The sequence below is a fragment of the Pteropus medius genome, unplaced genomic scaffold (genome assembly GCF_902729225.1).
Source record: "Pteropus medius unplaced genomic scaffold, Ma_sr-lr_union100, whole genome shotgun sequence".
Taxonomy (NCBI): Eukaryota; Metazoa; Chordata; class Mammalia; order Chiroptera; family Pteropodidae; genus Pteropus; species Pteropus medius.
This window is the reverse complement of record NW_024353908.1, coordinates 9890932-9911319: the sequence shown is the minus strand read 5'-3', so window position 1 is coordinate 9911319 and position 20388 is coordinate 9890932. Positions and strand designations below refer to the sequence as shown.

The following is a 20388-nucleotide window of genomic DNA, read 5'->3' as shown; positions in this document are numbered from 1 at the left end:
TCTGGGTTCAGTTCTAAAATCCTCAGATTTCCAGTTTTACTAAATTCCAGTGTTATTGCTTTGTCAGGTGATGAGGTAAAGCACTCTTATATAGCCACAATAGTTGGAGGAACCAACTTATGTTTCATGCCAAAAGCAAACTGTGTATTCAGGTTTCAGATAAGACTGTATTTATTCCTGAAAGCTTCTCCTTTCATAAATTTCTTTTTTATTGTAGCAAAATACAGAGAACATAAAACTTATCATTTTAACCATTTTAAGTGTATAGTTCAATGGCATTAAGTACAGTCACACTGTTGTGCAACCATCACCATTATCCATCTCCAGAAATTTTCCATTTTCCAAAACTGGAAGTCTGTACCTATTAAATGCTAACTAACCATTTCCTCCTCCCCCAGTCCCGGGTAACCACCATTTTACTCTTTGTCTCTATAAATTTGACTACTCTAGGTACCTCATGAAAATGGAATCATTTAACATTTATTCTTTTGTGACTGGCTTATTTCACTTAGCCTAACATCTCTTCATAGATTTAAACCCAAAATATTTAAGATTCAAAAAATAATTCCGAAACAAAAATCACATTGCTCTACTATTTTTATTTAAGCCAGTGAAGTAAAATGTTTTCATCGCATTTCAAAAGCCATTGCTAACAGACTGCTATTGGCTGCATGGAATACTATGTTAAGAAATATTCTGAGGCCATAAGTGAGCTCTAGAGACCTTATTAATTAACACTGTTTTCTATAGCAGTAGGTAGAACTCTCACATTGGAATCTGATATCTTAATTCTGTAATTAATTATATTGATTACTTCATTATAATTGATTAATTATATTGAATTACTTCTTCAGTAATTCAACTGATATAACACAATCTGCTTCTACTGCATTCTAGGTTCTGTCTTGAATATTTAGGAGTGGGGACAGCAGACAAAGATGAACCACCAACATATGTGCTTTCAGGATGCTGGTGAGTGTATGGAAAGGGCAGACACACAATGAGCTGTCTCTAAATGGCAGATTCTGATACAGAAGTAAATCCTGATGCACAAGAATGGCAAGAAGGAAATGCTAAAATCTGGAGGCAGTTGGAAGGAGGAGGAAATTTCTGAAGGTTTCACAGAGAAAAGTTATATTTGAGTTGGGCTTTGAAAGGGTATTATAGTATTTTGAGGACTCGAATACTTCGAAGCTTGTAGGAGGAAGGAATCAAGTAGAACTGGCCAGTTCTACAAATTTCATATATATATATATAATATTTTTTATGAGCTTATTTTGAAGCACAAACCTAACTTCTGTTCTCTTAATTTGAAGTTACGATTCTCCTGACCATCATAATAACCTCTTTTGTTGAAAGTTATCATCAAATGAAGAAGATGACTAAGTTCTAGTTGGCCAGGGGTGGAGGAGGTAATATATATTCAACTAACCTTCTAGAAGTCTTTGCTGAACATGTATGAATGGCACTTTAAAGTACTTTGGAATGACGGTAGTTTTGCAAGTTTTGAGAAAACAAACCGTCTGGAAATTCTGAGCTTAATCACATTTGCAAACATTTGCTAAAATAGATGCTTGAGGAGGCAGACACAGGAAGGGGTCCTTTTCTGTGCATAAAGTGACAGTGCACTGTCAGAAGGAACGAATAAGAAACTTACCTGCAAATACGACTTTACGTCGCACTGTAAGATTGACGTGGCCTTGCTTGGCAGCTTGTTGCATAAGCTGGACCACAAGCTGGTGTGATTTTCCAATTACTGGTGTCCCATCCACACAGATTAATTCATCCCCAGACCTCAGGCGGCCATCTGTATCAGCAGCACCCAGTGGTACAATGTGACCGATATAAATCTGTTGAATAATTGGATGATGGATGAAACATTGACCTTTTGTTTTACTATTATACTGATGGCCTTCACATCTCCAAGAATATTTCAATTCATTCATTCATGTCTGCATCCATGCCACAAACATTTACTGAGTGCCCACTGGGTACGAGGCATTGTGCTAGGTGCTATAATAATTCTTAAATAGTGAGAAAAGACTTTTTCTTGTTTGTTTCCTTTACACTTATCTGCAGTCTGGTGATGATTCATTTTTTTTCTCCTTTGCATAAATAAATCACTTTATTCCTTTCATTTGCAAAACCATTTCTCCTTTTCTATCTACTTACGAACCCCTCCCCCCTTTGAAGTGGGTAAAGGGGATCAAATATATGGTAGCTAAAGGAAACTGGACTTTGGGTGGTAAACACACAATAGAATATACAGATGTCAAATGATAATGTACATCTGAAAATTATATAATTGTATTAACCAATGTTACCCCAATAGACTTGATTGAAAAAAAAAAAGAACCCTCCTTTCAGAAAACTCTAATTATAATACTAATACTACTTTTCTTTCAAGGTCCAGCACTGTGCCTAACATTGGTGAATGAACAATAAATATTATTAAATGAAGGAATGAATCAAGCAAAGTCTGGTCTGACAGCATCTCCATATCTGTATTCTTTTAGCACCTGCATATGAGCAGTCTTTATATTGAGGGTATTGCTATTATATTTACCATCCACTAAACGTTAGTAAAACATTTTTGCTCTCCTTGTCTTCTCACTATATAATAATGCTACAGTTCCCTTTACATGACATTTATAGTTTTAAAAGAACTTTGACAAAAGAGTAGTTAAAAATATGGACTGGAATCAGCTCCTTTCCAGTCCTTCCATTTATTAACTCTGTGATCTTGGGTAAGTTAATTAACCTTTCTATGTCTTTATTTTATGATTTGAAAAATGGAGATAAATTCATGGATTTCATGGATAAATGAAAGAATGTATGTTAAAAGCTTTTGGTGCGGCACTTGGCACATAGTAAGAACTCAATAAGTAATAGCTATATTTTTTATTATGATGAGGGAATTAATAATACTTATCTTTAGTTCTCTTTTTCCCTTTCAGAAAGATTCTGTGATGCAATACTAAGTTTATTCTAGAGATGAGGCCCAGAGCAGTTAAATGTCTCTGGACCCTCGTTTAGGGTTCTTTCTCTACTTCTGTAAGGACGGTGGCCCTACTTTCTCTAATCTATCATGATGCCTTGAGAAGTGTTCTCAATACACTAGCTACTCAATATACAAAGCCAACTACTTGCTGGCAGATTCAGCAGAATTGGCCAGAAGGATCAGGCCACTGTTTTCTTAGTTGATAACTATTCCTTTTATGCTTTTTGGTTTTTTTTCTTTGATGGGGGGCTGCAGATGCTGTAGCTGCCACTTTTCACAAATATGAATGCGAATTTTTTAGAAAGGATCTAGTCACTTTTTCCTCAAGAAAGAAAAGCTCCACAAAATCTAATGAACAACCCCAACTATCTTGACATGAAACAGTCAGTGTTGCACCTAGCTGGGCTCAAATCTTGATGATTTGTCACTGCTGCCAATTTGCTTTAAAGTCTTAGAAAACAGCACTGAGGGAGAGAGGCAGACCAAAGACTCACAGGTTCTCCTGGTTCATTTCCACCGAGAATCCTAAATCCAAATCCAGTCTCTTTCCTCCAGAGGAAGATGTCCTGTTCTTGGTAATCTGGAACTTCAGAGAAGAGAGAAGGAAGAGAGATCACTTCTCTGATGAAATAAATCATACCCCTCAGGTTACACAGTTACGGGACCGGTATTGATGGAGCTTGAGCAGATGACAGCTTTCCAACACAGACAAGGAAACAAAATAGTCTGGACGGGTGAAATAACAGGACACTGGGCAAAAGTAACAGTGGGAGTAGTCACTGAGCCTTAAGTTTTTTGAAAGGACTAATCACTGTTTGATCATTCTAAATCAAGCCTAAGTCATTATCCTTGACTAACCCAGAAATCCACATTGACTGCTCTCCTTGGTACTGTTGCAAGGCGAATTAAAATCACCAGGCACCGCGCCATACAGTGGGTGCCCGTGTCCAAAAAGAGAGCTCGTGTTAAGTCAGAGTGACCTCTGAAGCAAAGGCTGGCTCTGAGGATTCAGAAGCCCTGTTAAGTCACCTGATGTTCTAGCAATTAAAAGAAGAAAGGAAAGAGCCTGGGGTAAAGTGTTTTCTATTTTAAAAAAATCATTAAAAAATCCATTAAAAAAAGTTCTTTCTTCCTCAGAAAAGCAATGCCAATAATTTGATTGGGTAGATCATATTTGCCAAAAAGTTACTCTTGAACATCCTAGTATTTCCAAATTTACAAAGTTTACTATGATTTCAGTACTATTACCAAAAGTAGCCAGCCTTCCATATTTTTAACATTAATGGTAACAACAAAATTGTTCTATATCAAGGAATCGTATTTCAACATTAAAATGACTGTTTTGCTCCAGAACTTGCCTATAATATTTCAACATTATAAGTATCAATTTATCATTCAATAACTTGATTTTACTTTTAAAACCCAATAATAGTTCAGGGTTTTAAAATGAAAAGTCTTATTTTTTTAAAAAGAAGTAATTTCTATAAAAACACGCTTACTGTACATGAAATTCTTCTATATACCACTCTGTTACTTAACTAAGGTAATAAAAAAGGGTTACTTCTATTCAATTCTTATTTAATATTTTAATGTATAAATAGCATTTTATAGTCTATAAAATGACATATCTTTTATCTAAATAGAAAAAATAGTTTAGTGGCAGTGAATCTTAAAAAAGGGGATTTTCAAATATTGTTCTGCAAACTTCCTGGTTTATTTAATTAATTGGATTTTAGGCTGAAGGAGTGTGTAGGCCTGAGAATTTAATTCTCGTCTTCTCCAATTTTGTACAGTGGGCTAGAGAGGAAGAAGGCAGTTGTTCAGATTTCAAGTTGGAGAGAGATGTCCTTTCTCAGTGACTCACCCACGAGTTTAAAATGCATAGTGAATGAATACACCAAGAGAGAAGAAGCTAAATAAAACAGGTCAGTACAAGTTAGAGGAGTCTGAATCTAGTATTTTTGCTTGAGCTATCTTAATGCCATGGCTTTAAATGGTTCTTTTTTATTCAATGCTATTATTATTGTTATTATTATCATTATCATCATCATCATCATCATCATCATTATAATTGCTAAGGCTAAGCTGCAACACGCCATGGAACATGGAGTTAAGCTACATCATAGTACTCCCATAAACGTGATTCGAGAATGATATTTTCCTGAGCACGCTAAGGTAACAATATTTTCTTTCTTTTCGAGTAGCTGGCTAAAGGGTATTTACTGTAATAGCCTCACTGAAACAATGAATTAAATCACATTGGATCTCCATCTTTGGTTCACTCAAGCAGGAGAATTATTACCAAAATAGACCATGGATGCTTTCCAGTCAGCACTAGGTTCCTGGCAGAGTCTGCTTTAAGTCTGCAGAGCCTCTCTGCGAACAAGGGAAGGGCTCTGCTGAGACCTCCAGCCCAGGCCCATTTTTCTCAGCCTCATTTAACACAGGAACACTTGCCCATCCCTACGGTGACATCAAATACAGCTAGTTTTTGTCTTATATTGCTCATTTGGTATAAGCTATCAGGGTATGGGTGCTTATGGCCAACAGTCTTAGGCTTACCATACAGTTTAGTTCCTAGGCAAAAAGCATTTGTTTCTCTCTGAAAATCAGTTGGAGAAATGGTGAATTTATTTAAAGAGCTTCCTGTTGGAAAACAAGATGCCCAAATGACACCAAGGGTGTTGAAGACACCAACAGCGAGCCAGGGAGAGACAGACACCAACACGATACACCAACACATAGGGCTGTTACAAAGAAAGTCTTTTGGCACCTTAACTTTGGCATTTTAACAATTATACTCTCCCACCAACCAAATGCCATGACTTTGGTGGCAAATCAGTACTGCAACATATTACAGAATTACAGAATTTCTCTCTTTTGTGTCCTCTGCCGCCACTTCCTGCCAGGGGCACTGAAGTCTCTAGACTACTCCTCCAAAATGGTTTGTTCTCTTCTTTATTTCAGGCAAATTCTATTATAATTAAATTTTTCAGAGGTAGCAGTGTAGAACCATCTTTCTGATGTTTACATCGCCTTGTTTTTCTTTTGATGGAGGCTAAATCAAAAAGAGCTAAGACGATCTCATACGGCTGTCTTGATTTTTAAGCCCTTGCACAGGAGACAATATCTGCAGTTAACATGCTTTGGGAATGCCAGCAGCAAATTCAACAGAGTGGTCCAAAGACTTCCTTTGATAACTAGACGAATGGAATCACCAGGTTTGCAGAGAAACCTCCTGGTGTCTCCATTACCGCAGACGCACACTTCCAGACTTATCTAAAACATGCCCACCACTTTGTTTCATCTTGTCTTTGGTCTGTGCCTGCTCAATGAGAGTACCAAAAACATTTGTTTGTGGCATTTCTCTTTCTGAGTTTCTCCCCAGCACCCCCCCCCCCCCCCCCAGACCAATGAAATGGGAACATCAAACAGGATGAATAATAATGGAGAAATGAAATGTTTTCAGCAGATCCTTACTCTGACATTCTCCAAAATTCGTAGAATTGATCTCTCTCTCTCTTTCACCCTTGCTCAATCCCGATGCAGGCGAAGGTGACATAGCTGGAATATTAATTTCACAATTTTGCAAAGCTTAATGTATGTGCTTTCTCTTAGTTCATTTTAATTTAGTTTTGATTGATAAGGAAAGTGCAGTTAAGCTTTTACAGTAAAGGTCATGGCTGCTGTGGATTTTAAAAGACGATTGTTTCATTCTGTTTTTTTAATTTTTTGTCATGGTGCTTTTCTTATCAAAAAGCTAGAATTTACAATTGTACAGTTGAAAATTTCATAGAACTCCCATTACCATCTTAGACTGTTCATATTTAATTATACTCTAAAGTACATGTACTTGTATGACCTTGTTTTAATCATGTCACGAACTTAAGATTTGTCTAAACCCTTATTTCCTTTTGAAAAAAATTAAGCACATTTCTGTCACTGCCACACTACAGCATTTATTTAAAAGACTATCAAGTTCCTGATGGAATTCATTCTTGTGCTAATACCTGTTCAGATGAATTCTAGGCAGTTCAACCACAACAGTCTTTTATTTAGAGACACAAATCATCGGATTTGCCCAAGATCTGAACACACACACACACAAATAAGAACTGTCATAATAGCTCTTAAAACTAGAAGTATACCCTAGCTCCTTATACCCACTATGATAAAGGAGCCCATTCACCAATTCCAAATTTGTAAGTATGTCTCTCCCAAGCAGGACAGGTTTATATTAGTTAATATGACGGTTTTGATATCTTTTCTTTCCAAACCATTTTGTGAGCAAGCAAAATTTCAACTGGAAGTTTTAGATTTTCTTTTTATAGTAAGAACTAGTGGACACTAGCTAATTTTCCTGAACATTACCTAAGAAGATTATATCACTGTCATTTTTAAAAACACGTGCACAATTGGCATGCTATCTAGAGAAAATACAAAACAGGCAACATGGCTTTTAAAGGACTTCCACGCTTGCCTTTGTTTTTAATTAAACATTTAAGCCCTTCAAAAGGATTTACTAACACATCTCCAATTCAGATTGACTCATCTGACACTGCTGTTTTGACAGATGGCCATATCAAGAATATGGTATTTTGCACAACATTTAGACCATGTGAAGGAATTAGATCAGAGACTATTAATCTTCATGTTGCCCTTCACCATAAAATGAAATAAAAGAAAAATATATTTTCCCCAAAAGTGGGGGCTAAGTTAAGGGTAAAATTAAGGTGCTATTGCTGACTTCAATTTTCCCGGAAAACTTTGCTCATTCTTATGTCTTGGCGGGGAGGGGGAGCAAATCACATCTTAACAGAGCTATACGCTATATTTTTTGTCTGTTTTATTTTGAAAAGACTAGATGAAAAAATAACTGAAGGGAATGGCATAAACTAATCTGGAATAAAGCAAAATACGAATTAAAAGACAAGATTGATGTAGGTTCATTCATAGGTACTGTGAAAGAAGAAAATCTGACAGATCCTGAATAATTACCATTGGGGGAAAAGGTCTCATCATTATCTTTATTTAGTAGTGAGGAAGAAATCCAAGTGAATCTTAACATTAATTAGGTTGATATAATCATTCAATTACAGAGCCTCCAATCACCAAAAAGAAATTGATTCTCACTTGTGCTGCCAGATCCTATTCCTTAGACGTCAAAGAAAGTGAAGGCACAAACTGGTATCATTCCACATATTTTAGTCTGACTGCCGCCTGAGCAATTTTGATGCTGAAAGCAGTTGGCTGTGGCAAGATTACATATTTTTCATTTTTTGGGGGACTGAAAAACTTTCTTAAAAATTGGATTAAATACCAAGTTCTGAAGAAATTTTGCTTCCATAAAGGAGAAAATGGCATTTGAGCTGGAGCCTCCTATTAACAAAATGCATTAGAACTGTCTGTCAATCCACCATGCCTCTTGCCAGTACTTCAGAACATGATGTATTTTATCACAAAACTCAGTCATAAATGTGTACTGTATTGAGAAAAGCAGGGGGACAGTCAATAAAGCAGTATCTCAACATCAACTGAAGTTGGGCCATTGATCGGAGAAGCTGCATGGTTAAAGAGAAATGTGAAGAGAATGTGAAAATACACCTCTTTGGAAAACATTTTGTCAGTGAAATCACTACAGTTAATGAGAAGACTCAGTGAGGAGAGACTCCAGGTTCATGCTTAGTAACTACTGCTTACGAGAGATGTTCCAAACGGAACTTCATTTCCTTTGGCCTGGCGTCACGGCTACTCTAGCGGTCTTTCCAGGCCAGGAACTAAATAAATTCCTTCTCAAATTATCTGGCTTTTGTCAGCAGAGTGAACCCTTAGCCAAAACAGCCAATTTAATTCTATGCACTGTTATAATAAGAAGGCAATGATTATTTCTCCCCTGAGGAAGAAAACAATGGAGGGGCCCCTGAGTGACTTCTAAAATCTGATAAGCAGCCAGACTCCAGACTTGCCTTGTGCCCCCTAACTGCTGAATTGCACCCAGTAATATGGCCAGCTTTCCTTCTCAGACAGGGATTCTGGCCTTTCTCCCTTGTTTTGTTTGGGTCACAGAGGAGTTGCTTCAGCCAGCCAAGGATATGCTTCACAGCCAGGTCCAAGCGGGCTGGCGAGAGGCTGGAACACCTCCCATGCGTCCACCACCTCTGTGCCATGACTCTCCAAGGGGGCTTTGTCTGAGAGACAGGCATAGTGTATGTGGCCATAAACCACACCTGTGCAGAGAGGGGACGGGGACAAAGAAGATGGCAAAATGATTCTCTTCTTTCTTCCAGTTTTAATCAGACCCTTCACCAAATACGGCCTCTTCTGTCATTAAACATTCTCTCCTATTCCATGCCAAAAAGAGAAACTGAAAGTGCCTTATAGTTGCTTCATCCTGACCAATCAAACTCATGAGAAAACGCCAGTAATAGCCACAGCCCAAAAAGGGCCCATTTGTATGCCCTGAGAGTAAAGCATTTTAGGAACTTTCATTGGCAATAAGCTAAATGAATATCACTTATGATGAATTGTCTTTTGAAATCATTTCATAATGAAAGGTTGGAAATTAAACATGAAGGCAAAAGTAGGCTTATAAGAGCCAAAAAGTTATAACATATGCCATCACTAGTTCATATTTATCGAAAAGGTAAAGCCAGCAGAACACATTTAACCACAGTATAAATAATTAAAGCACGAATCAGTCACCATTATTTTTTTTTTTCATTTTAAAGGGAATGTTTAGAAAGACTGATAGTAACAGGAAAAGAAAAATTACCAGTATTCTTAAAAACTAAGAGACTACTAAGAAAGCATTTAATTTCTTATCATTACTCTTGTTATTCAAGTCAATCATATTTATGTCCTATTGTATATCAGAGCTGTTTCACAAGAGAATGCCACAATCTCCACGCAGGGAAGATTAATGAAACAGTACCTCTTCTCTACCACTTATTTTAACTGAAAGGAAAAATAAATCCATTTTTATCCAGGCTCTTTATATGATGAGCATCTGTATTTACCCCTCCCCAAACTGAAGACATAATGGAGCCTCCATGAATATCCATCAGATTTTATCCTTGCCCTGATAAGCTTTCACCTCTCACCTTGATTTAGCTTTATGCGGTCTACACACTGAAAATCTATTTTTAATATGCCTCAAGAGGAAGCTGAAGCCTTGAGGCAGGGTCTCGAAAAGACAGCAGCCAGGGTGCTACTCACGTCGGTTTTCATACATGCTCCTGGACTGGGCCCAGATTTTAAAAGGATCTGGTTTTTTCTGCCCAGAGCTGTCGGTCTGATCTGGAGCTGAGGCCTCTGCAGGTGAGTACTCGGGGAGCACCTGTGTGCCGTGGCTTGGGGATGCTGTGTGCAGGCTTCGGTGGCTGGAAACACTGTGCTGAGAACTATTCTGGCTGTCTTTTCTTTCCAGTGGTTGCTGAAAGTAAGCGAGTGAGAGGGGCAAGAAGAGAAGATTATTATTGGTTTTCTGAGTGGGTGTTTTCCATCAGTTTGTCTTTGTTCAGCACTTCTGTGCACACATACATAAATATATCAACAACATTTTGGCTTCCACCTTCCTCCAGCTAATGCTGAATGCAGATAAATCCCCAGGTGATTGGCAGACAGAGAGAGGGGTGGGCCAGTTGGAAAGACATAATCACAAACCGTACTGCTCTCTGGGCTGTGGCAGAAAACAAATCCAATTTTCATCATAGGCTCTTGGTTAAGACCTTGGGCTCATTTATGACAAGATGTATCAGTTTTAACATCCTTATTTTTTGACAAAATATGTGACACAAAATACCACAGTGTTTCAAATGTAAGGCTATGATATCCAAAAGAAATACAATCAAGTCTAAAAATGCTTTTTAGGATTCCACGTCCTGCATCTTTCAATAATAAAATACCCGATTCCTATCTTAGGGTTTGGCGTCAGTTCTCCTAGACTATAAGAAAAAAAAGGCTGGATATTTAAAAAATCATGCCAAGCATTAAATGTGTACTTGCATGAAGAGCTTTCATAATTCTTAGCTAATCAATTTTGCAGGTATCACACCTTACTTCTTGATCTCCTGACAGTGCTGTGGGTTGAAAACCAAGATCAAACTTTACATGGGGGTCAACATTCTTAGATTTGCAACTTGTCCAAAATTCAAGTAGTATTCAAAGGGAAAGAATTTCTTTTACATTTTAATAAAATAAGCAGGTTCCAGTTCCTTAAAACCTGCCCAGCAAAAGACCCTTCTCGGTTTATGAAATGTTCTTTAAATAAAGAGCAAAAACTTGTGGGAGGAAAATGTCCACTGGGAAATAAAAAATTTTCAGTCCTTGGTTTTTCCAGTAAAAAGTTGTGGTAACCTCATGTGTTTAGTTTCTCCCATTCAAAACAAACTCTTGGAATCCTGTCTCTCACATGACAGACACTACTTCCCTACACTTTACCTGCTGAAGAGCATCATGAAAGGGCAGAGGACAGCCAGCCAGGGGCATCTCCATCCTCTCCTACAGACCCTGTATAGCTTATGCTTTTTAAGCAGTTTATAAGATCGTTGACCTAGAGAATTCCAAGTCTCTAAAGTTCTTTATAGGATCAAAATCTTCCCCTTGGTCTTACAATGAATCCTATCAAAACAGTTCTCTTCCTTACTTTCCCCCTAGGTATCCTCCATCTTTCATTTCTCGTATTAATGGAAATTTCCAAGGTGATTTTCTTTTAAATCTCAGGTCTCTCAATTCCCTCTCCCTTCAGTCCCTGATTTGAAATAAGTATCTGAAGAAAGCCGAAGGAGGACAAAAGCTTCCTTTGCCCTTGTCTTTCACAGATTACAATCTGAATATAGGTTTTGGCAAGAATTCAAAGTTGAGGACAATTGGGCGTGCATTTAATGAAGGTAAGATAGACCACTTAAAATTTTATTTGGTGTGCCTGTGGGAGAAATTTGAGGAGCACATTCTAAACTAGCAAAGAGGTCTAGGAAAAAATGTATGAGGGGTTTAATTTACTTAGACTCAAGGGGACAGCGCACCCTAGGGAAGATGCCAGAAAAACACAATGACGTTTGGGTAGTGACAAATATCATCAGAACCCCATGTTACCATCATTCTCTTTTGAGGGTAATGTGTTCAGCTCCAAAGGCCCGGACTCAAATCTGGCTGCTAACCTCTAATAGTGTCCTCCCCAAACAGTGAGTTTGGCTCTCAGGGCTCTTTCTGGCCTCAGAGGTCAATACCTTGCCTTCTCACTTCCCCTGGAGACATGCTGAAGATTTTCAGAGTCAGAAAATATTAATGACAGATAGAATCTCCATTCTCTTTTGTATGTACATGGGCATTTGTTTTTCTCTTCACCGTGGTCTTTAAAAGGGTCTACACTATAAGCAAGCACGTCTTATACTATAGCATCAGCTCATTTTTGGTGCGTACACGAGCATAAATAGGAAAACGTGGGATTCAAGGTGTGTTTTTTCTCCTCTTTATACTTTCCTGTACTGCCTATTTTTTTACTATTATAATGAATAGAGAATGCTTTTTATTACCAAGACAAAATTTAAAGCTATTTTTCACTTTGAAGTAAACCTTGGTAAAGAAAATTAATGGGGTCTGTTATTTTTAATTTTTACATTCAGGGAATACTTTGTTTTTGTTCACCTCTTGGGAGGGCGGCAGATACTTTTAAATGTAAAAGCAAATAATTCAAGAGATAAAGGACCTACGAGTTTACTTTGAGAGTTGCATCACTCCCTTCAAATGCGCACTCTCTCCTGGTCCCTCAAATGAGTAGCAACTGCCAGAGTGTGAGGTCTGTACATTGACACTAAATTCGTTTCACAGTTAAGTCCCTGACCCTTGAAGCTCTAGACTCCTTCTTGCTGAGACTACTCTTCACAAAAACTCACCAGGACACAGGATCACCTGAGGGAAATGTCATACTTCCTTTCCTGGAAGTACTCTGCAGTCCCTGGAAACCTAATTTTAACCTCTTCCACTTGCTTCCTTTTGTGAACTGGAGAAAAAATATCTTTCTGGCAATACTGCCCCACTGAGCGAGTCTGATAAAAGACTGGATGGAACTTTCTCCTGCAGAGAATGCACATGTGCTTTTACATATGTACCCACAAATGCATGCAAACAGAGTTTACATGTCACCTCACGGTGTGCCAAGATCTTCAATGGCTGTGCCAGTGTAACAAATCTCTGGCATGGAGGACCAGAACTCTTGAATTTCACTGAAGAGATGGCTTTGCCATAAACAGAGTGTACACATAAAGTCTACTGGAAATGGTTAGAGCCATTTTTCAAATTTTAACACCCCTCTTACTTCCCCAATAAATGAGTCATTTAGATCCAATTTAAGACAAAATGACAGATAAAATCTGGAACAAGTTTGCAAAACTGCCTCTCAATCAAACCACACTTCTGCAATCCTTTCAAATGCCATCTAAACTTTGTTCCTAAATTTGGAAAATAAAAAGCAGCATCCTGAAAAAGCATTCTAAAAACTGTGCCATCACTGAACTTTCACTAAATGGCATATTCTAACCCATACTAATGGGCTAAGTATACAATAATCTGGAATGCTTTTAGATTTTCCCCCAGATAAGATTTAACCTCACTTTATGTTCCTTCTCAAGTTCAATTATGAGAATTACTTAATTTGAAGATGCAGTCTGTATTTAATATCTTGTTGGCTAGCACTCTGGGCTTTCTGAAGCTATGCTCTCTCTGGTGGAAAAGTTCAAAATATCCCTTTTTATTTTCTGTGAGAATTCACTTAGCTATGACATTGTCTTTTATCTAGTTAGAGCCCAGAACTATCCAAGAGAAAAGCTGTGTTTATACATCTCTCAAATTACAGTCAACTTATATGCCTCTTCGGCAGTCTGGATTATCTCCCGGAAGACCTGGGACATGAGAACAAATTCACTTCTGAACTAGTTATAACACAGGATAAGATCTGTATCTAATGTGATTGTCTTTCACCTCATTTTCTAGGTGAAAAACTGGCTCAAAGACAAGTAAGTGTCTGTAGTTAAAGACACTTTAAGTCTGTTAAGTAATCCCATGCATACTAATAACATGAGTGGAGGAAGCACCTACTACACCAATGATAGAACTTCCAGCCTCCATTCTCTTGAGTAACTACCTGCCATACATCTATTCATTCATCCAATAAATACACACTGTTCACCTACTGTGAGCCAGATTCTAAGGGATACAATGTGTAAACAAAGAAGAGATGGTAGCTGAGCTCTTAGAATTTATATCTCAGTGTGCATCTAAGGGTATATGTGTACGAGTGTGTGTGTGTGTGTGTGTGTGTGTGTGTGTGTGTGTGTGTTTGGATATTAATCAAATAATCCTAACAGATTGATAACATATTGCAATGTCCTTTAGGTAGGTAGTAAGGAGAGGCCTCTGGAAGAACATTCCAGTAATAGAAACATATGTGCTAAGCCTTTGAAGCCAAATTGAGTTTGGACCGTTTGAAGAAGTGAGAAGGCTAGTGTGGTGTAGCAAGGGGCTGGGGCAGTCTGTGCTTGGAGACTAAATAATGTAAGGGCCTTGTGGGCTACTTTAAGGAGATTGGGTTTCATTCTTAGTTCAGGGGAGGAGAAATCCATTAGTGAAGTTAAAGCGGGTATGCACCAGGAGCCAATTCACTTCCAGAGAGTTTGGTCTGGCTACCGGGTGATGAAAAGGTTGGTGGGGATAGTAGCGAAAGCGAGAGCCAGTAAGGAAACTGCTGAGCAGTCTTCATGAGGGACTTGAAGTGGTTTATGCTAGGGGAGTAGTATGACAAAGGAGAGGAACAAGTGAAGTTAAAAGACATTTTGGTGCCAGAGTCAATAGGTGCTGCTGACAGACTGCCTGGGGGAAAGGAGCAGGAGGAGGAAGAAGAGATCTTAGAAACAGGAACATCCACCTCCCAGGTATCCGGCTTGAGCAACTGGATGGAAATGAGTGCCACATATGGATATTTCCAATGTTAGCTATTGTTACTATGCTGATATTTTTGAATTGAGATTTTTATTTCTGAATGTTAAACCAGAGCCAACTAGGAAGAAATAAATGGGCTTAATTTTGTAGCTACCAATTTGCACTTCTTAATTCTTTCCCTTTTTTTTTCACCCAGCCACCCAACACCCTCCCATCTAGCGATCACCAGTTTGTACTCTGTATCTATGAGTCTGTTTTCATTTTGTTTCTTAGTTCATTTTGTTCTTTAGATTCAACTTATAAGTGAAATCATCTGGTATTTGTTTTTCTCTGTCTGACATATTGCACTTAGCATAATCCATGTCATTACAAATGGTAAGAATATGAAGTACAGCACAGAGAATATAGTCAATAATTTTGTAACGGCTATGTATAGTGCCAGGTGGGTACTAGACTAATCGGGGGATCATTTCGTGAATTATATAACTGTCTAACCACTATGCTGTACACCTGAAACTAATATAAAACAATTATAATTATAAAAAAGTTGCTAATTTAATTAAAAATGGGCTTAATTTTGAAAACTCCATAGAAGTCCTTGGCCACATATCAGCCATGAACTTGTGTCATAAGACTTTTTAAAATAAAACTGTATCAACCTCCCTAAAATGAATGATTTCCTTACTACTGACAGGCCAGGGAAACTGGGAAGATGCAATGATTTTTATAAATTGAAAAGAGGAAAAAAAGTCAGCTCATCAGTATTTCATAGAATCATTTCAAAATGAAGGTACTTATAAAATGAGCTGAAAATATTTGCTTGGAAGAGCAAATGAATACAGACAGCACTTAGGAGCTTTAATGATGAAAAGAATTCATGTGGCTTAAAAATGACAAATCGATCCATTTTAAAGCAAAATTATTTACAGTTCACTTATCTGCCAAGACTGAAGGCCACTGCAGTGATTTACATGGACAACAGGAAAAACTCCAAGTGCTGATGAGATATTAGGCCAATGTCATTAAAGGTTGTATGAAAATCAGAGACTCAAATACGAGGCAAAGCAGAGGATGGTCTGGTCCTTTTTGTTTCTTCTTTTTATCATTTATGGGTCTAGGTTAAATGATTTCTTCCAAAAAAGGCAGGCCAGAAGAGTTAATGGAGAAGAAAAGGGAGGTATTGATTGGATATGAAAATGAATTCTAGTTCACAATGACTGTTTTAAAGAAATCTAATACAACAGCGAAGCCTCTTCTCTAGGGCTCCAAAAGGCTGAGGGTATGAGTTGCTGTGGGAGGTGAGAGGCGAAGAGACTTATTTAAGTTGCCTTAATCTTTCTTCCATTTACTTCTCTCCCTGCAGTCTGTAGGAGCTTTGATGGGTTGTATTATTGTCCTGATTGAAGGACAAGTGGCATCAGGGTGTTGAGACAATTGGGAGAGTTTCAGAAAGAGGCAGGATACATAAAACTGGATGATTCAGGCAGGGGTCACTCACTGTGAACATTATCTAAGAGATCTCTCTCTCACACCTCTTAATGACTAGTTGTCAGCAATGTCTTTAGCATCCTTTCCAGGAGAAAGGGCTGGCAGGCAATGAAACAGAAACCTGTCACTATTGCTACCTTCCATCTTGCTGCATTTGCTACAAAGAGGGTGCTGAAGAGACTGCCTTGCCCATCATTCACTGTACCGCATATGAAAACTGTGAGTTTTTTAGTAACTGAGAACATTGTGTCTTCCTAGTAAATATGGTATGCTTTCTTTGATCTGACATAGTGAATAATGTAGTTTCCTACATTGCTCAAGCTGCTGGGGAACTCGGAGGAATCCCATAGCTCAATCATAGCATCTAATTCAGTCTTGGGTTTTTTCTATGGCTCTGTAAGGCTACTTAGGTTAACTGTAATTTAGAGCTGAGTGATTTTCATTAAGGGTGTACTTGGTTCTGCTTTAACTTTTGAAAGTATGTGCCCATCAGACTTTAAGCCCCACAAGGAGGGTCTGTACAGATCTGCCTGTTTGCACAGTTGTCTCCTCTCAGATGCATGAGCAGGGATGCTTTTTATTTCAGTTACCGTTGTATACTGGTACTAGGTCTGACACAGAGAGGATACTCAGTAAACACTTAACTGTTGAAAGAAATGCATCAAACAATTTTGTTGATGAATCTTATTTTTTAAGAAAGCAATAGATAAATTGGTTGTTTGTAAGGTTCAAAATTAAAAAAAAAAAAAAAGGCGCCTTGACATCTTACTTATTATAGCATTTCCAATGTCTCACACAGATCCTGGCACTTAGTTGGTTCTCCATACTAGTTTGCTGAATAAATGGATAAATGGATGGATGGATGGATGAATGAACAAAAGATAAATGTATTGACAGATAAATGGATAGATAAATGGATGGACAGATGGATAAATGATCAGATGGACAGATGAAGAAAGGGAGAAACAGAAGCACTAGTGGGAAATGAACTAGTGAGAAAACAAATAAATATTAACTTAAAATTCAGGGTTTGGCATGACAGAGTTTTAAATTCTCACACACAAAATCGTGTGTGATCTAGACCAAGAGTCTCAGTTAAATAAGTTTCCAGTCAGGATGATTAAATTGGACCACAGAATCAGTTTCCCAGTAAAGCCTAAAACCTGACAGCAAATATGTCTTATTTTTGTCTCTGTCATTTGGCAGAAAAATCTGTTATGGATGTCCCAATATTAAAATTAATAAAATTTCTTTAAGACACTGCCATTGTCCCCAATGACTATATAAAACATAAAAACCATAAATTCAACATTTAAACTAAATCTAGTAGGTGAAATTGTTTATTAAGAGTAAGCTGTAGAGATTATCCAGGAGGGTAAACAAGATCAAAAAGATAAGTCCTTCTGTTCTAATAAAAACCCAACTACTCAATTATTGAAAACATTTTTTTTTTTTAAAGGTATGAAGGCAAAAGGAAGCTGTCAGTCACATGAGCAAGCCAACAATGTCAGGAGCCTCTGAGAAAAAAGAAAAAAACATGGTTCTGGGTTAAGACAGTATATTCACAGAGCCGATGGTAAATGTAAGTGTATCACAACACAGGCCTTTCATTACATAGCCTGCATCACTGACACTGTCTGTCATGTGAATGGCTTTTGGAACCATGACATGCAGCTTCCCCAAGGATTTCCTCAGACCCCACCAGAAAAATCCCATAATCATTTGTCTCTCTGGCAGGACATCATCAAAATTCAAACCGGGAAAGGGAAACAGCTTTCAACTCACCTATAAGGAGCTCCCACTGATCACAGATGTTAGCAATGCTCCACCAGAAACAGCATCCCTTGGCTGACAGCCCCCAAATTTTGAACAGCAGCTGCCAGAGTGTGCCAGCAATGCTGTGAAAACCATCATCCCTGTCCTGGCACAGAAATCGGGTAAGGACAAGCACCAAGCTGGGGGCTCGCTTTTCTCTAACCCAATAACATCCCAGCTCTTGGCTTGTGGTAATTAAGAGCCAGCAGACTTGGGCAAAGCAGTTAAGAGAGCTTTTTTTCTCTAGAAATGAAGCCTGAGTAATTGGCTTGCTGCTTGCTAATGACATGGCTTCTCCAAAAATAAACTGTCATAGGGAATTCTTCCAACTGACTTAGTGAATGCAGGCGCTATACCTGTTTGATACACATCGAGTTCAGTAGGGAATTCCAAAACACTTTGGGGAAGAAGAGATGCAGATCAATCTACAAAAATCCTCTAGCACAGTAAGTTTAAATGGGATGCAAAACAGAAACACCATGCTACCCGATGTCATGTTGCCTGTGCAAAACTGTTGTATGTCCCCCAGTACGTTCCTTGCCAAGACTCCATTCCATGTGGGGTGTGTAAAATAAGTCCATGCATCATGCAGCATGGTTGGGGGTGGGGGAGAGAAAAGGATGGGTCCTGTTAACTCAAGCTCATGTGACACATCTTCCAGATTTGCTTCTGTTTTCTGAAGGCTGAATAGGTTTCTATGAACTAGGGATGGGGAGATGCATGTGCACACATGCACGCGCACGCGCGCGCCCACACACACACACACACACACACACACACAGGTTTTGGCATCTGTGTGGTTCCAATGTGGGCACCTATCAGCACTTTTTCTGCCTGGACTTTAACACAAACTGGCAAGGGAAGCAGCCCAGAAGTCACATGTTTCAATCACCATGGCACTATGCCATTGGAATCACATCAATTATTGCAGGTTTTTCTCTTTGGAGAACTTAGGAGTGGGGCTTCAGAATGCAGGAAGAAGCTCCCTCTCTCATCTCCTTAATAAACTTCTGCCTCTTGCTGCCAGGCTTGGAGATAGGTGGAAAGAATTCGGCTGCAGTGCCATGAGCTGCAAAGTTTTAAAGGTTCTCCTTTCCCCGCTGGCAGAAAGCTGCAAAATTTCCCTCCCCCAAATATTCTAAGCCACATGGAAGCACCCCTCTTTATCTTCATGTTAATGAATTGGGAAGCCTCTTCTACCCGGATCAATTTCTCAGGCATCGGAGTTCCAGATTTTGAGTTTTTAAGTAGCATTTTAATTTGTTGTCAGTGCTCTGAGAGCAGAAGCTCACACCACCAAGCAAAATACTACAGCCTCTAAGCTATTAGCTAACATGTCAACTAGGTAATGCATCTTCAGGGAAACCAGTTAGAAAGGACAGCAAAACATTGATTTTTTTTTTTTTAAATAATCCTATACCTGCAGCATAATGCTGCTAAAGCTAGCAAAACAACAAAGAACATTTCCACAGCAAGGAAATGTCTTATTCTTAGTGCTGGGGCAGTGGACATTATTCCATGTGAGCATGGACATATATACAGGGCAGAGCAGTTCTTACTCGAACCTCAGGCTTTTTAATTTTGTAAATAATTCATCATTCAGTGCTTAAGAAAGCTCGGAGGAGAGAATCTACCCATGTGAGTGTCTGGAAACACCAGTTGAGAGCAAGGCTACCCAGGAAGCAGGTGGAACATTTTTTTTTTCCTCCTCCCAAAAGAAATAATAGCATTTCTATCAAGTTGAAACATCTAAGAAAGTCATTCTTTTGAATGAGAGTTGTAATGCATTTATATAGAGAAGATTCCAATCATGCATTCTTTATCCTGGCTCCTGCAGCCTGCCCACAAATCACTAGACAGTCAAAGACAAACCCAAATACCTTCTGTACCAAATAGATCCCCAGAACTTAACAGAAGGAACCCTGGATTCTGTCTCTTCCATCCACTCTTAAACACATTTAGTGAAGTCAAGCCAGACAGCATCCCCTCCCACTGCCAACCGCCTCCCACAGCCCCAAAGCAGCACCAAGTAACTGACAAGTCCTTACCGACTTTGGGCTCTTCTTGGGAACCGGCAGCCCTGGAAAAAATGCAACAAGGAGGGGAGGGGGGGAAGAAATCATTAGCACATAAATGTTACCTTTTCCTTA

At 38.6% G+C, this 20388-nt stretch overlaps 1 protein-coding gene across 15 annotated transcripts in view; it reads right to left on the bottom strand.

The window, feature by feature from the left end:
* MAGI1 (membrane associated guanylate kinase, WW and PDZ domain containing 1) overlaps positions 1-20388 on the bottom strand; it is a 544874-nt gene that overhangs the window by 22905 nt on the left and 501581 nt on the right. For 11 of the 15 annotated variants that reach the window (XM_039851768.1, XM_039851769.1, XM_039851755.1 and 8 more), the window contains 5 exons: positions 20287-20318; positions 10217-10433; positions 6482-6565; positions 3496-3587; positions 1658-1850 (listed from right to left, as the gene is read on the bottom strand). In XM_039851768.1, the coding sequence (XP_039707702.1) occupies positions 1658-1850; positions 3496-3587; positions 6482-6565; positions 10217-10433; positions 20287-20318 (618 nt within the window). The remainder of the gene's footprint in view (positions 1-1657; positions 1851-3495; positions 3588-6481; positions 6566-10216; positions 10434-20286; positions 20319-20388) is intronic. The other 4 variants (XM_039851763.1, XM_039851764.1, XM_039851770.1 and 1 more) reach the window with 1 other exon arrangement.